At 42.5% G+C, this 16,310-nt stretch overlaps 1 protein-coding gene across 1 annotated transcript; it reads left to right on the plus strand.

Annotated features, from left to right (window-relative positions):
* The first annotated feature begins 243 nt into the window (after nucleotides 1–243).
* On the plus strand, nucleotides 244–16,181 carry LOC6582411 (homeobox protein B-H2). The gene is made up of 5 exons (XM_002008078.4): nucleotides 244–870; nucleotides 4,346–5,089; nucleotides 5,285–5,389; nucleotides 5,490–5,593; nucleotides 15,090–16,181. The coding sequence occupies exons 1-5, from the start codon at nucleotides 357–359 to the stop codon at nucleotides 15,975–15,977; spliced, it is 2,355 nt and encodes a 784-aa protein (XP_002008114.2). The 5' UTR covers nucleotides 244–356; the 3' UTR covers nucleotides 15,978–16,181.
* Nucleotides 16,182–16,310: the final 129 nt, after the last annotated feature.

The following is a 16,310-nucleotide window of genomic DNA, read 5'->3' on the forward strand; positions in this document are numbered from 1 at the left end:
CACATACAAAGAGAGCCAAGAGTGGATATAGGCATGTACACACACACACACACACGCGCGCACTCACACATATACATACATAAGGAGGCCGTCACGTGCCACATAAACGAGCAGCGACTGGGCAGGAGAAACAGACCAACCACCGTAGAGCAACCCCTAAAAATTGGGGCGCTGCTGCGACGCCCGGGCAGGAGCAGAGGCAGCAGCAGCAACAGCAGCAGCAGCAGCAACAGCAATCCCTGTTGGATGCTGTCTTTCAGTACGAATCGAACACTCGACGGTTACGCGGCGCGCACACAGCAGTGGCCATACATATAGTGACACTAGTCTATTGCAAGTAGTTGAGACGGCACGTGATGTCGACGGCGTTTCTCGTCGACAGCCTACTGCATGCACAGCGCGCCCAGAGCTACAGTGAGAGCCAGCTAAAGTCGAGCCTCAGCGAGATGCTGCTGAGCCGCGGCCCGAACGAGCCGGCGCCGGAGGAGCGCAACTCCGCCGAGCTGCTGTGCAAGACGTGCAACTGTGGCAAGCGCGGCTACAAATGTGATAAGTGCCGTGAGAATCGTGCGGAGAGTGTGGACAGCATCGAGGAAATGGACATGGATGAGGATGAAGACGACGAGGATGAGGACGAAATTGTGGCGGACATCGATAGCGTCGAGGCGCCCCATCTGGACGAAGAGGAGCTGGACGACGAGCTGGAGCGAGAGGCAATCAAATTGCCCAAAGTGGAGCCCAAGGAGACCTCCAACAGCACCAGCAGCGGCACCACCACCATCCTCAAGGATAACAACAGCAAGCCCATACTGAAGTTCAGCGTATCCGCCATCCTGGGCGACACACGCGAAGGAGTGCGCGTGAGGAACGGTAAGGCCACCAGGGCAATAAACGCGGCTTGCCAATTAATTTGCCGTGCCTAATGCCAAACAATAACAGAAATTCAAACACAATTGCGATATGAAAAGCCCAAAGAATAACAATTTTGTGAGCCAAACAAAAGGAGGAGGAACCTCCCATCGAAGGGTTTTTATCATCTATTTTTTATGCAGTTAGTTTATTGTGCACCTTAAGCCCTTGAGGCGGCGCTGCTCTGCTCTGCTCGGCTTTGCACGGCTGTAAAAACACAACCAGGCCTAATCATGTTTAAATTATTGCATCTGAGCCGTCGCTAAGTCCATCCGTTGCCGCCACCAGAACCAAATGCGCATAAACCAGTTCCGAGCTCCGAGTTCCGTGTTCACATTTCCGATTCCCGATTTCCGAGTTCCTTTTGCGGCTGCGCGTGCTGCTCAGCTGTGCGAGGGTTCGACCAGCTGCTCTTTGTATCGCTCTGGCTGCCTCAAACAAAAAGTAGGCGTGTCTAATTGTGTATCAGTCACTGTAACTGCGTCACATTTCATCCAGTTTCTTTTTTATTAGCACTGAGCTGGCAAATTCTTTGGCTGCGACTGAACCGTTTAGGCTTGTGGGATTTAATGTATCTTCCATTATTAATGAGTGGGCTGATTCCTTTCTGTTTTATTGTTTTTTATCACCTTTTTTATGCGATTTCTATTGAGCAACGATTTTCTGCACGATTTTTGCGTTGATTTTATGGCAAAAGCGTGGCTAAGGTTGCCAAATTATGTATGTTTGTGGTAATAACGAGAGATTGTTAGAAAGGATGGGAAAGTACTATGATTAGTATTATAAATGGGTTTTGATTACTGATAATGATCTTCATGGCTTGGCACTGATTTAGGAAATGTTTAGTTTAGCAAAAGAAAATAAGCTAGTTTGAGAAAGATTTTTTTGGAATTTTGGGTTGGTGAATCATAATCAAGATCATTGTGTTTTCATAGTATACAAATACCGTGATGAATATAATATCAATATTTATTAGATTGCACATTTGATGAAATGAAAATATTCTTTGCCAGGAATTCATTGACATCCTAAGCAGGTGCTCAATATCAACGTCTCTTCGTAATCAGTTCAATTCTCTTTGCGTTGCTGTTTCTACTGTTCATACTACAATTTACTTCCATATTCTTTTTATACCCTGAACCCATTTTCAATGGGAAATCAGGGTATAATGGTTTTGTTGTGCATTACGTCGTTGTTATTAGCTATTTATAAGATTTTTTATTCAAGAATTTAAATGAATAATAGAGCTTACAAATATATAATATTCTGATTTTCCATTTTCATTAAGGTTATAAAGAATAATATATGCAATTATAATATATGCAATGATAATATATGCCAATGCCAAAATATACTCAACTCATTTGCTTATATAATTTAATATAATAAATTGAATAAATAATTTATTTAATATAATGAATTAAATTTGGCTTCTCAATAGGCTTATCATAAAAACTATATATAAATATTCTGCATTTATAGAAATGTTATTTAATATGGAATTTTCTACTCGGATTACATATGAGCAGCGCTCTAGCCTTACCATTTACCTTTCGCTTAAACCTTAACCGTTCTGCTCACTTTTGTATTAAAAATCTGCTGCATTTTATTTTCCTTTTCTAAAAGGTACAAATATTGCTAGCTGTTGAAGCATGAAAATGTTCAGCTGATTATACAAATATATATAGATCTTTTTAGATATATACAAATCTTTTTAGATCCTCATCAGTCAAAAGAAAACATGCAATCGCATGGCAATTATATTTGGCATCGCCACCAATTAACTTTTTCCGCGTAATAAACCAACTGGCCAAAATTTTTGGTGGCGACAATTTTTGGCATTTGCCGCGACTACAGATGCAAAAAGCGCTAGGAAAAACCGCTGAAGAGCCCAAACAAACAATGCGAACAATTATAACTTAATTTGTGCGCTCATTAGGCACACATGTGGCCAACGCACACACACAGATAAATACAAACAAATGGCGCACACCAAAAACTTTAGCCACAACTATAGCATATAAAACAAACAGACACACACACACACACACACACACAAAGCAAACTAAAGAGGCGTTAATACATTAATTGTTTCAGTCGCTCTAATCGAATTAAAATCATATCCTGCAGCGCCAAGCACTGTGTGTGTGTGTGTGCGCGTGTCTGTGTGTGTATTTGTGAGTGGCGTCTGCTGCTTAATTTAATTAGAAATTGAAATGCGGCCACAAAGCGCTAAAATCTTTCCCCAGGCCCCACCGCTTCAACAGCTCCAGCATCAAACGCGCAAAACTTTTGTTTGCCTTCCACATGAACTCTAATCGCACAATGGAGGCGTTGGCGGTGTCTGCACTCAAGGTGTGTGTCTGCTGAGTGTGTGCGTGTGTTTAAAGTTTTTGAATGTGTTGTCAGCTGTGTGAGTGTGAGTGGCTGTGTGTGGATGGGGAAGATCCAACGAAATTGGATGCTGCGAGCTGCGAGCTGTTTAATTATGCCAGTTTGACACTTCAAAGCAGCATCTGCTGTGCAGTCAGAGCCAAGACATGCACACACACACAGGCACACACATGCGAAAGGGTTGATTTCTTGACAAGATATTTGGGGGCTGATAATGTGGGCGTGTGTATGTGTTTTATAAGATTGTGGGTGCTTGCTTCTGGAAGTGCGCGTTGATAGGCTTAAGAGCAGACACTTTGAAGTGCCATTCATTTTATCAGCTCTTAAAGGCGAATGATGGGAGCTGTAGGGAAACATATTGATATTGTTTAAATGTGTGTATATATACTTATATTGATATGGTTATTATTGTGCAGGACTTTTGATAATAGTTTTTAATATGACAATTACTATTCTTAATTTTGTGAAAGATGTTATGATTGTTGTTGATGTTTTCTAGTTAGTATTTTCTATCCGATGTACGATGAATCTCCTCAGATATTTCCAGCCAAAAGCTTTTTGTTTACATTATAAATTATTAAGAAATTCTTTGTGGATACTTTATAGAACTTTATAGTTAAAATGTTTTCAAAATGTTCTTCATTTGGTTAAGAAGAAACAAGAAACTTCTTCAAGATCATATTAACAAAAAAATTTAAGAACAAGGTAATAAGAGAGTCAAACATAAGATGGCAGTTTTAACATTACAGACAATCTTCTAATCCTATTCTATCCCTAAACATTTCAAATTTTGAGAAATATTTGACTTACTTAAGTTAACCTAAGCCTCGCAATATGAAAGAGTAAAGAGTTTACTTCAAACCCAAAAAGCTTAACAAACCTTACTTATGCTTCCTATATTTGCATACCATTCAGCATCTAGTTCATATCACTATTCCCTTATATATAGCTCAAATGGAAAATCTATAAATTTAATTAACACATACAACTCAATTTATTTAAACACCTGCCTCTCTCTCTCTCTCCCTCTCTCTCTTTGCAGAGTTCATGCAACCACAGCATATATGGCCTTATCTACAACAGAACTTTATGCAACATCACACACATCAGTATCAGCAGCACCATCATCACGCACAACAACAGCAGCAGCAGCAGCATCAACAGCAACACCAGCAGCAGCAGCAACAGTCGCTGGCGCCACATCACCATCAGCAACACCATCAGGCCTTGGTGGGGCAGGCGCCACTGGGCCTGTCGCACCCACTGCATCATCATGCCCATGCACACTTTCCGCATCCCGCATTTCTAACGCATCAGCATCAACAGCATCAGCATCAGCAGCAGCAGCAGCAGCACAACCACGGCAATAGTTGTCAACCGCAAACCACAGCAACGACGGCAGCATCCTCGTCGTCACCTGGCAGCACAATTAGTGATAGCGACAACAATCACAGTAGCAGCAACAGCAATTCCAACAACAACAACAGCAGCAGCAACAACAACAATGCTGCCCTCGATGGTCGACCGCATGAAATCGACGAGGACAACAACAATCGAAGATTAACGCAAGAAAAGCTACAACAGCAACAACAGTTGACTGGACAGGCAGCAGGAGGCGGCGGCGTCGGGGCAGGGGGCGCAGCACATCCGACACCCCCGCCAACAGCCATGCATCCGGTGATTGCGAAGCCCATGCCCAGTCGGCCAACTCCCTTTCTGCCCCACACCCTGAACCATCCGCATTTGCATTCGCTGCTGGCGCACTGTCGCAATCCCTACATGAGTGGTAAGTGCGATTGGCGGCAGTGGTGGCGGTGGTGCCACAATCTAATGCCTCGTAATTACTCTGCCTAACAACAATTGGGCACCCCATGGCGCTCATTAACAAGTGCCCACTGACCAGGCCCCTTCCCACCCACACACACACACACACATATACACATATGTGTCTAATGCATTTCCCCAATATGTTTAATTGCAGTTGGTGCCCAAGTGTTTCCCCTGCCGCCGGGCCAGGGCTTCCCCTGGGCGCATTCGACACGTGGCAAGCCTCGCCGTGGAATGATGCGGCGTGCCGTCTTCTCAGGTTCGTAGTGGGAGCTCTGCCTCCCCGCTCTGTTCTCCTGTGTTCAGTTCTGTTTGCCTTGTGGTTTTGCGGCGCTAACTGTTGCTCTTTTCCCATGCAGACTCACAGCGCAAGGGCCTGGAGAAACGCTTTCAACAGCAGAAATATATCAGCAAGCCAGATCGCAAGAAACTGGCCGAGAGACTGGGCCTAAAGGACTCTCAGGTGAGTTACTGCTTTCTATATTAGAAATGTCGACAGGTTATTCGAAAAGCTCAGTCTAAAATATGGCTATAAAAATGTTGCTGATTCTTCCTTGACTATCAGGCTCATATAGGTTTCTTCATTTCAATTAAATTTTATGGTATAGCTCTTTATTTGAAGTGAAATATGAATCATCTATTTCTGTTATATTATTTATATCTTCCTGAAAGTCTCACTTGCTTCAATCTATTCTATTTCACAGCTATTGAAATTAGAATATTTCTCTGATCTAACTTTCAAAAGTTCTGCCAACATGCAGAAGTTTTTTCAGTACTTTTTCCCCTTCTACAAAAACACTCTTAAATACATATTCCCATATCCTTTTTTTCCATTGAAAGATTCTACCTACTTTTTCAACTTTCTTAAGCTATCGGTGCACTTAAAGAAAAGCGGTTCTGCTACTATAAAATTTGATGCTCTGTCAATTTACCATAAACAAATGCCGAAAATGGAAATCAATAAACTCTCTCGCTCGCAGACGAGCTCATAATAAACGTAATATTATGCCATTATGAAAATGATTTTTAACCACGCATAAACAATTTACCCCCAAAAACTTTTCAAATCAGCTTTTACAACAACAGCAGCAACAACAACAGTAATAATAATATGTAAAGCAAAGACACATAAAATAAAAGCCATAAAGCAGGGCTAAATAAAACTCCGCCCTTAAAAACTGCGAAAAGCTCTCAGCAATGGCTGCGCAGCGCAAAATGGAAGCCAAGCCAACGTATTACAGGTCGTCGCCGTCGTCGTCGCTCGAGGGGGGTTAGTTGCCCAGGGGCGGGGGCGTGCTTCCTTTAAATGCGCAGTCGCTCATCTTAGCCGTGTATATGTATGTGTGGGTATATATGTATATAAAGAGAGCGAGAGGTCGCCTGCTATCGAAATACATATAATGAAATTATAACGAGCCATAAGAAATTCATTTCAGCTAGCCAGGCCAAGGGGTGGGGGTTGGCATGCGGCACGAGGTGGGGGGCTGTCTTTTATTGATTGCGCGAACGCGGCATAATTAAATTAAATTTCTTGTATATTCCTTTATAGCGAAAAGAAAAATTGTTGAAAGTGCCAGGCATGAAAAGCAAGAGCAGGAATAAGTTAATAAGGATAAGGATAATAAGTTGATTCAGATTGACTTGGGTTTTCTATATGTTTATGAATACTTATAATCATAGTATTGGGCATTGTGTTAATTATATGCACCAATTGAGGATTATTTCAGATATTTTAAAGATTGAAGTTTCAGATTGGAAGCAAAAGACTGAAGAGAAAGACATTTTACAGGCTCAACTGGATTTATAACTAATAAATTTAGGCTTACAATGATTGCCAATATAATAATTATTAAGTATAAATGTAGATATAACATTATATATAGAATATAATAGGGTATATAATCAACTCTTTGGCCACATCAGAGATAGAACATGACTATGAATCCTTCTAATTCAGTTGCTTAGGAGATTGGCTGATTATATATACATTCATATACATATATACACATACATATGTACATGCTATGCCACATTGATTCCGAAATGATTTCATGCGTAACGCTTCCGTCTTTCTGGATCATTTAAAAAACGTATGAGAGAAAATACAATCGGGACACATTTTCGCCAGTGAATTTTTCACATGGCTGCTGCTACTACTCCTGCAGCTACCGCTGCTCCTGCTGCTGCCGTTCGCTGCTGCTGCTGCTGCAAAATTTGGCATGTCCAATTTGGCCTTGTCAAAATGTAATCGATCACAACTCAATCAATGGGCCAACTGTGAATTGTCATCGGACGGTGGTGCATGTAGAGGAGCAGGAGGAGGGGGTAAATGAGCAGCAGAGGTTGCGCTGCCATTGATGATGTTGCTGATGATGATGATGCTGACAATCTCACGCCAAATTAGTGCAGCTTTTTTTTTTTTTTTTGGTTGCCGAACTGCATATGATTCATAAAAATTTCATAATTACGCAATAAGCGTGTCCAGTTGCATTTGTCAGCGAGAGCGGGGCATGAATTCATCATCAGCATGCATGGTTACGCCCCTTTCTTACAGGCCGCTGCATGCGGCCGATCGATCATCAAATAAACACAGATACAGCCTAATGATCGTATAATGCCAGCCAGATGACGTCAGCATGCAAAGGTGTTCACATATACATGGCCCGCGCTGTTGCCCCGGCCCTCAGCTCTGCTTTGTAAGGTTACCCGACTAATTAGATAGTTGACGTATTGAATTATCTAACTAGTGTAAGTCGAACTGCGTTTGATTAATAAACTGGTATTTATTACGGCATAGTGGAAATAGAAATGTGTATTTATATATCGCAAATCAAAACAAAACCAGCCTTAGAGGTAGAGGTGATTACTGAAAAAGTTGTTGATCTAGGCTATGGATAGTCTCTGTTTGTTTTAATTAAGTATATACTAGAAGCTTTGTAGTATATCCAATTTTTTTTTTTTTTTCAGAAATATAAGTGTCATAGCAAACGCAACTAGAATGTAACATACTCGAAAGACCAGAAATTAGATATAGAGAATTATTTATATTTATGAGAATCTGATCAAAATATAGAATAAATTCATCTTGACTCGATGTGACAAGCGATAAAATATTGAATCACGAATTGCTCGCAGGTATTGTCTTGGCTTTTAAAAGTCATTAGTCATTAGCTTTCCTTGGGCAGATTAATTTTCCCATTGGTTTCGTGTAAAACAAAAAGTTTGGAGCTATATACTCTATATACCCAAACAAGTTTTTATTGTAATAAATGGTTAAATGATTGGAACCGTAGCTTTTAATGGAATATAATATCATAGATTATATTAATGTTATTGAATGACTTCTAGATATACTGCCTAAAAGTGAAGCTCGTAAACTATGTAAAATATCAATATTTTATGGCTTTTAGGTTTAGCTAGATTTTCCCAGCGCAACCATAGTTGATCTTAATATCAAGGCCTAAGACTAAAGTCAACTCCTAAATTTATCTAAGCTTCAGTTATTTTCTCTCAAAGAAAATATTGTGAATTTTCATTTAGGCAACGTCAAAGTTTTGCTTTTCTTCAAATTTTCTATTGTGGTCTTTCGTGTGTGTAGAATGCTCAGACTTACAATTATTTTATGATTATTGGCCAGAGCTCAGCCATTAATCTTTGAAGTACAAAAATGTTCAAAGCAACAGTTTTTTTATTTTTCCAGCAACTTTTTTTTGTAGTGATGGAATCAAAGCATTCATCAATTGCACTTTGTCAAATGGGAAAATGAAAATGTCGACGGGATGGCGTCAAAAACAAAGCCGAAAGAGCCAAAGCAGAGACGTTTAAAAAATGTGCAAAAATGTCAGAAAAACTCTCAGTCAAATCGCAGCAGTTGGTCCAGTCCAGGGTCCGAGGTTTCTGGTCCATCTCTCCCACTCTCTCTCTCTCTGGGCGACTGGACAAAGGACAAAGTGTTGTCCAGCCGGCGGCGATGGCGACACCGGCTCCATTAACAGCCAAGCGGGGGTCGCAGCGCAGCGCAGCGCTTGTGGTCGAGTGTGTGTATAGGTGTGGGCTGTGGGTGATGAACGAGTGCGGATATTCACACTCAAGTGACACTCGGAGAATGAGAAGTGGTGTGGCTATGTGTGTGTATGTGTGTGTGTGTGGGTATTGCATTGCAGCGCGTGTCCTGGCGCCTAGTTGTATGCAATATGATTTAAGAGCTTCGCAATGTCCTTTGTCGTGCTGCACTTTTTGTTGTTCAATTGCCGTTGCCATTGCTGTTCATTTGCTGCACGCTGCCTCCATGTCACACCATCGGCCATAAATATATGGCCAGTGCAGTGCGCCTAGCTGCAGCCCGCGTGCCTTGCGGTTGACAAACGGTTGCATTGATGCCAACCGCGCAGGTGATTCATCATTTCGAGTGTTGTTCATTGCAACGTTTATTGCGATTTTAACAAACGCACTTGAAAATCGTTTGTACAAAAAAAATGAAGGAGAAGAAAACGCGTGCGCGTTTATTAACGCGCGCAGCTAACCACGCGATTTATGTGCGTTTGATGATTCCTGTACTCCTGCATGCAGCTCACGTGCAACGCTTTGATTATGTTTATATTGAGCTCGTGGGGAATGGAGTGGGTGTGCATGCCATGAGCTCGCTCCCTTCAGCATTCAGCATTCGACTGCTGCCTGGCAGTGACAGTTACCAGCCTCATAATCCGCCAGCTATAAATTTAATTGCCATTAATGACACTTCAAACCACCAAGAGCCGGCAACAACAACAGCCACGCCCTGCCAAACACAGTAAGCGGAAATGAAAACATCTTGAGGCCAAGAATTTCTATAAACTGATTTGCATTTTTAAATCAATGCACAAAGCAAAGCTCAAGGATTCGCGCTGATATCAGAGGAACGCGCTAAACGAGTTGGCCCTTTAGCAACCCCCGCACAATACACTCACACGCACATAGACGCACACACACACACACACACGTGTCAGCCGGCAGCAACTTTTTAAGTGTCATGTCCAAAACAAATTCGTCTGTTTTTGATTTGTCGAAAAAATGGGGGAACGCCCGCCAAATGGAAGGCAACTAAAGCCAAAGCCAAAGCCAAACCAAAGCCGAAGCGAAAAAAATAAATAAAACAGATTTACAGACAGCGACGCAAGGCTCGCAATCAACTGTGAAAACTCTGCGTGCTTCAGCATTCGGTACTCTTTGGCATTTTCACGTTATAAATATTTTTATCTTTATTTCGGTTGTCTGCGCCGACGAGGGTGTGCGGGTGTGCGTGTGTGAGTGTGTGAGGTTTGGCAGACAGTTCCTCTCCTTTTTTTTTTTCATTTGGATTTTCATTTGTTTGTCATTTTGATTTTGCTGCTTTTTATTATTTACTCAAACCGCGAACGCTTTAAATCAATTTGTATTATATAAATAATCTGTGCATACACGAGGGTTAATGCCATAAAGAATGTATATATGTGTATGTGTATATAGTACATATGTATATAATAGAAGAGCCAAGTATTGCTCTTTTTTGTCAACTTAACTTGCTTTTTTTAAGTGCCTTGCTGGCTTCTTAATGGCTTTGTCCTGATCAGAGACAGATTTACAAAAGTTCTGCAGATGATATATACTTTAAGCTATATCTAACTTAAGCATGGCTTAAATATTTTATTAAAGCGACTTGCTCGCTCGCAGCATTTAGCCACATTTACGACTATCAAAAAGCAGTTGAATCTTACTCAAATGTGTTTGTAACTCGAATTCCATTTCCCTTGGCTGGCAAAAACGATTGAGAAACATTAAAAACCATCATTTGCAGCTTTGGTTACAAAATAAATTTATGACAAATTGCTAAATAAATGCCAGAGGGACAAGGCGCAAGAGGGGGCGAGCGAGGGCCCTAAAACAATAACCACAGCCAGGCAGAGTGGACTGCGCTGGAGTGTGGGCCATGGTAACCCAAAACGTAGACGAAATGACTTGAAATGACTTTGGCAAATAGTAGCAGACTATTTAATACGCTATTACGCAGCGTATCGAATGACAGCCCGAGTCGAGTCGAGTCGAGCCGAGCCGAACCAAGCCTTGACAAAGCAACCCCACAGCTAGCAACGGCCTCATTAGTTAACATATGTTGCCGCACCCACACCCAATCTCTGTCCCTGTCCCAATCTCAGACTCCGACTCCGTCTCCGTCTCAGACTCCCAGCCAAGTCAGCCACACAAACAACAGCTTGTGCTCATTGCCAAAGTCAATTTTCGGCAAAAAGGGCGGCCAAAACAATTTGTAGCTAAACGGACTGAGCGTAACAGCTCTTCCCCCTCACCCTGCCTTCAGCCAACTTGCCTTCGCCCCTTTCCACACGCTCGCCGCGCTGCCTGCTTTATAAAAACTTCAAACAAATGCTAGGCGGACTGCGTGTCAGAAAAATCTGTTACTCACTTACCAATTGGGGCTGAAACTGTTACAGGATAATGTGTCGACTCCTTACTGCCGGAGTAGAGCAGTGATAGGGGATGGCACGAGAGCAGATGAGAGTCATTTAAACGCTTGATTGGAGTGCATACAGTAGCTAATAGCTGAAGGTCTTTAGAGCTGTCTGCAGCACTGCTGATAGAGCTGGGCAGATAAGCAGGCGAATAGCTCTTGATGTTAGTAACTGTCAGTGAAGTTCTAGAAGAGAGATGAATAATAGGTGAGAATTATGCATGAATATTGCATTATATTATATTATATTATATTATATTTTCTTATATTATATTATATTATTTTATATTATATTATATTATATTATATTATATTATATTATATTATATTATGCAGAGCAGCTAACTAAGTTCTTAGCTCTATGTTAAGCTATTGTTAGCTCACAATTATACAGAAAATGGTTTTTGTTTATGCGCTATACATATTTATATGATATATGTTTGAATCAATATGTAAACCAGAAAGAAAGCAGCAACTTCCTCTGATATAGGGCGCAATGTACAATATATATATTATATATGAGAGCAACGTCTGATCGCCTTGAGCTTCAATTTAAGAATGCCTTTATTCATTAAGTAAGCGCGCCTTAAATAGCAGAAGGTCGTATATGAGGAGAGTGCATAGGCAGAACGAGCATAGGCAGATCGATATTCAGGCTCTCCAACCTCAAATGCTGGTCTCACAAATACTATGTTATTAATATAGTCGCCTCTCTATGCCGACAACCACAACGAATAGCCGAAGTAGCCATTTCAGCCGAATAGCCATCTCTCTGTCTCACTCTCGTCGCTCTCCCTGCTTGAGGATCCAATAGTTAGACTCTACCTCAATGACAACTGTGTAGAAGCTCTCAGCGGGGCTCTCTGTGGGCTATGCTGCTGGAATATGCTCTCAGCAGTCAGAATAAGCATAGGGGCTACTCTAGCTCAGCTGTTCATAAAGCTACAGTCCAGAAAATTCCCATGAACTCTCTTTTATACATATGTATACACATACATATATAAATCGTACATATACTCAACTGCTAAAATAAGCCAACCAATAGCATGCCGCCGACTCACTCAATGGATATCTAATGCCTCTAAAAAATTGAAGCTCCAAATAATATGCATACATGATTTGTTAAAATGGCCATAAAAACAAACAAACAAAATTGTTGTAATACATTAATAATATGCTAGCCATAACAAGCGCAATATTTGTAAACATGCTAAAAACTCATTTATAACTAAATTGCCGCTAATTGAATTCATGTGAGCGCTCCATTGAGCTGTGTATACATACATATTATATATATGTATTCAAAAGGGGATTAAATTTAGTAACTGGTTACATAGGCAAACATTTGGCGAGTCTAATTTTAGATATGCACGCCTTGGCCTGCTGAATGCCAGATCAAATGGAAGCTATTAAAAGCCCAAGCAAACATCATAATTTCGAGCTCATTAAACTTGGACATAGACGAGGATTAGGTGGAATGCCAGGGCGAGCTGGGAGCAGTTGGCGGTCCATTCTCAGGTTCATTTTCCAGTCGAGTTTTTTGCCCACCCGTAGACGCATACTAAATTGCACGCTTTATAATTAATTTCCATCAAAAACAGACGACGAGCTCAGTTCAGGTCCAGGACGAAGACTGCGTCTATGGCGCTGGCTGTGGCTCCGGCTCTGCCTTTCGGTCTGGGCTATAATCATTAATCTTATCGCCGCCTGAGCTTATTATTTCAATTGCTGCGTGGTGGGTGGTGACCGGCATTTTGGGTGGTTGGGTGGTTGTGGGGTTGGGTGCTGCGACAGACGCTGCAAAATTCAATGACCGGAAGTAAGTGAAACAGCAAACCTCCCAACCGTATTGAAAACGCAAAGGCAACCAAAACTCGGCACGTGGCCGAGGACGAGACAAACGAAGACTGAAGGCTGAGAACTGAGAGCTGTAAGCTGAAGGCGACGACGGCGTTCGGCAAAAATCTCTGCGGTTAATCGCTTGTTCAACATGTCAGCACTTTCCAGCGCTTTTTGTGTTCCCATTATTGTTGTTGTTGTTGTTGTTGTTGTAGCTGTTGTTTATTTATTTATATGCCTGCCGATTATATCCCTGAGTCCTGAGTGTGGGTTTTATTCCATGCCGTTGACTACAAGTCAATTTAACGCATCAATTTGTGCAAGAGCAAGAAATTTAAACTAATTACGTGTTATGGTCAGTATGTGTGTGTGTGTGTGTGAGTGTGTGAGTGTGTGGGCAGCCCTATAAATTGTTGCAAATTTGCTTGGCTCTTTGGGGCTTTGCAATTGAGAGAGCGAGACGGAGAGAGTGCCTCCCGCTGGGTGTCCCAGACAGCGTCACTGTGCAACTGTAACTGTAACTGTAACTGTAACACAGCGTAGGTAAACACCCATTGAATAATAACTCAAAAACAGTCGCAAAACTTCGGCAACGGCCAGGGTAGTCGCGGGCAGCCAGGGTAGTCAGGGTGCCAGCAATTTGCTTTGAGTGTTTGCGTCCTACTTGTCTCTCACTGTCCCTGTCAAATGCAGCAATACATAAACACACTCACACACACACACACGCAGAGAGAGAGAGTGGCTTACAGCACTTTTGCTGGACCAACTTTTGGGCACAGTGTGACAAAAGTGCGAGGAATGCGAGAAGAATTAAGAAATTATTTGATTCAGCTTGTTTTTGCATTTAGCTCTGTGAGATTATGAATTGTTCAGTTCATGAACTGGATTTTCGTTCATGATGCACCTATTCTTTCCACTAGTACAACATTTTCAATTTTGCTCTTAAAATTAACAAGTTCCACTCCTCGTCTTCCCATTCTCTGAATAATTTTGACTTTTCCTCTTAGTTATTCAGCTGTTCTCTCACAGAGATCATTATTTTTTTAAGTACATCTTCAGAATTTCTAAAAGAAACCAGTTCCACATTGAATCTTGAGTTTTCCTCTTGAAACTTTCAATTCCCTTTGCTCGCTCATTTTACTAGTCTTCACTTCAGCTACTCTTCCATTCAGCTCACAGTTATTTACAACTCCATACTGAGTATTCCTAAAATGAACTAGATCCACTAAAGTCCTTTTTACTCGCATTCTCTGCTTCATCTGGCCACTGTGCCGCCTCTAATCAATTTGTAGCCGCTTAGCAAATGTCTCTCATTTGCATTTATTATGGATATGCCAGCGTCTGCTGTTGGCATTGCAGTTCAAACTTTTAACCCTAGCCACGCCCACACACACGCCAGCCCCAGCCCCGGCCCCGGCCCCGGCACCGCCCTGTGGCAGCAACCACAGAAACTTTGCAAGCAACATTTTTGGCCAGAAAATTTGAAATTTGACCATGAATTTATCTGCGCCTGTGGTCATGAAAAGTTTTTAGGGAGCTCAGCTCCCAGCTCCGTCCGGGACAGCTCCACTGCTGTGGCAGACAGGCATCCATCCGTAGTTGGACATATTCAATTTACCCATTTCACTTCCATTTGCAGGTAAAAATTTGGTTTCAAAATCGTCGCATGAAGTGGCGCAACTCCAAGGAACGCGAGCTGCTGGCCAATGGCGGCTCACGCGACCAGACGCTGCCCAACAAGAACAATCCCAATCCGGATTTGTCAGATGCCAAATGCGATCGCCCACTGACGCCGCTATCGCCGACGCTGCTCTCGCCCAGCGGCAGTGCCACGCCGCCACCCTTGGCGGCGTCAGCAGCTGCTGCCAAGGATGAGCCAGGCGCAGGGCTTGGAGGTGGAGCGAGTGCGTCGGCTGCTGTCACACCCAAATCACCGCAATCTGCCACCAGCAGCTCGCCTGTGGAGGGTGCACCGACGCCGACGTCCATCAGCAACCACCCAACCGGGCCGAGCGGCTATGGCATGCAAATCAGCTCACCGCCGCCGCTGCTCACCAGCATCAAGATGGGCGATCAATCGGGCACGCCCACACCAACGCCCACCGTGTCGTCGGCAGCCTCTTCGCCGCCGGGCATTGGCAGCGCCGCTGAGTTTCAGGCGAAGATCAATGCGGAGATGCAGAAGCAGCTGGTGGCCGCTGATCTGAAATTCAAGCTGGAGAGCAGCATCCAGGAGGCCAAACAGCGGCGTTTCGAGCAACTGCAGCAGCTCCATCACTCGCCTCACTTTACGGCCATGCGCGAAGTGGAGCTGGCAGCCGCAGCAGCAGCTGCGCAACTGCATCATCATCACCAGCAGCAGCAACAACAGCAGCAACAACAACAGCAGCAACAGCAGCAGCAGGCGACGCCCAGTGGCACGCCCACTTCGGCTGCCCACTTTCAGAGTACAGAGTTCATGAAGCTCTACTATGAGGACTACGAGGACTCCAACTCGGACAGCGATGAGGAAATAAGCGTAACGTGATTGCCAGGACATGCGGCCCGGGGAAACTATTTTGTAAATATATGTTTAGCATTTTTAATTGTACATTTTGCATAATTATCATTATACCTACTTATAAAGCTAATTAATTAATTAATTAATTATTGTACTTAATGTGTGCATATTTTTTCGAATTTAAATTCCAACACAAAATAAAGGTCTTTGAACAATTCACAACTGATTTTAGTTAAGAAATGTTTTAATTTACAAGCCAAATAGTAAAGGGATCAAAGAGAAAGAGAGAGAGAGATATAAAGGGAAGGCACAGTAATAGTAATAATTAAGCTATACTGAATATACTGAAGCCAGAGCAAT

The sequence above is a fragment of the Drosophila mojavensis genome, unplaced genomic scaffold (genome assembly GCF_018153725.1).
Source record: "Drosophila mojavensis isolate 15081-1352.22 unplaced genomic scaffold, ASM1815372v1 contig_74, whole genome shotgun sequence".
In the NCBI taxonomy this organism is placed as follows: domain Eukaryota; kingdom Metazoa; phylum Arthropoda; class Insecta; order Diptera; family Drosophilidae; genus Drosophila; species Drosophila mojavensis.

Coding starts and splice junctions, on each gene's coding strand:
- LOC6582411 (XM_002008078.4), top strand. CDS start 357: ATGTCGACGGCGTTTCTCGTCGACAGCCTACTGCATGCACAGCGCGCC. Junction 871..4,345: donor AGGAGTGCGCGTGAGGAACG/GTAAGGCCACCA, acceptor CTCTCTTTGCAG/AGTTCATGCAACCACAGCAT. Junction 5,390..5,489: donor GCGGCGTGCCGTCTTCTCAG/GTTCGTAGTGGG, acceptor TTTCCCATGCAG/ACTCACAGCGCAAGGGCCTG.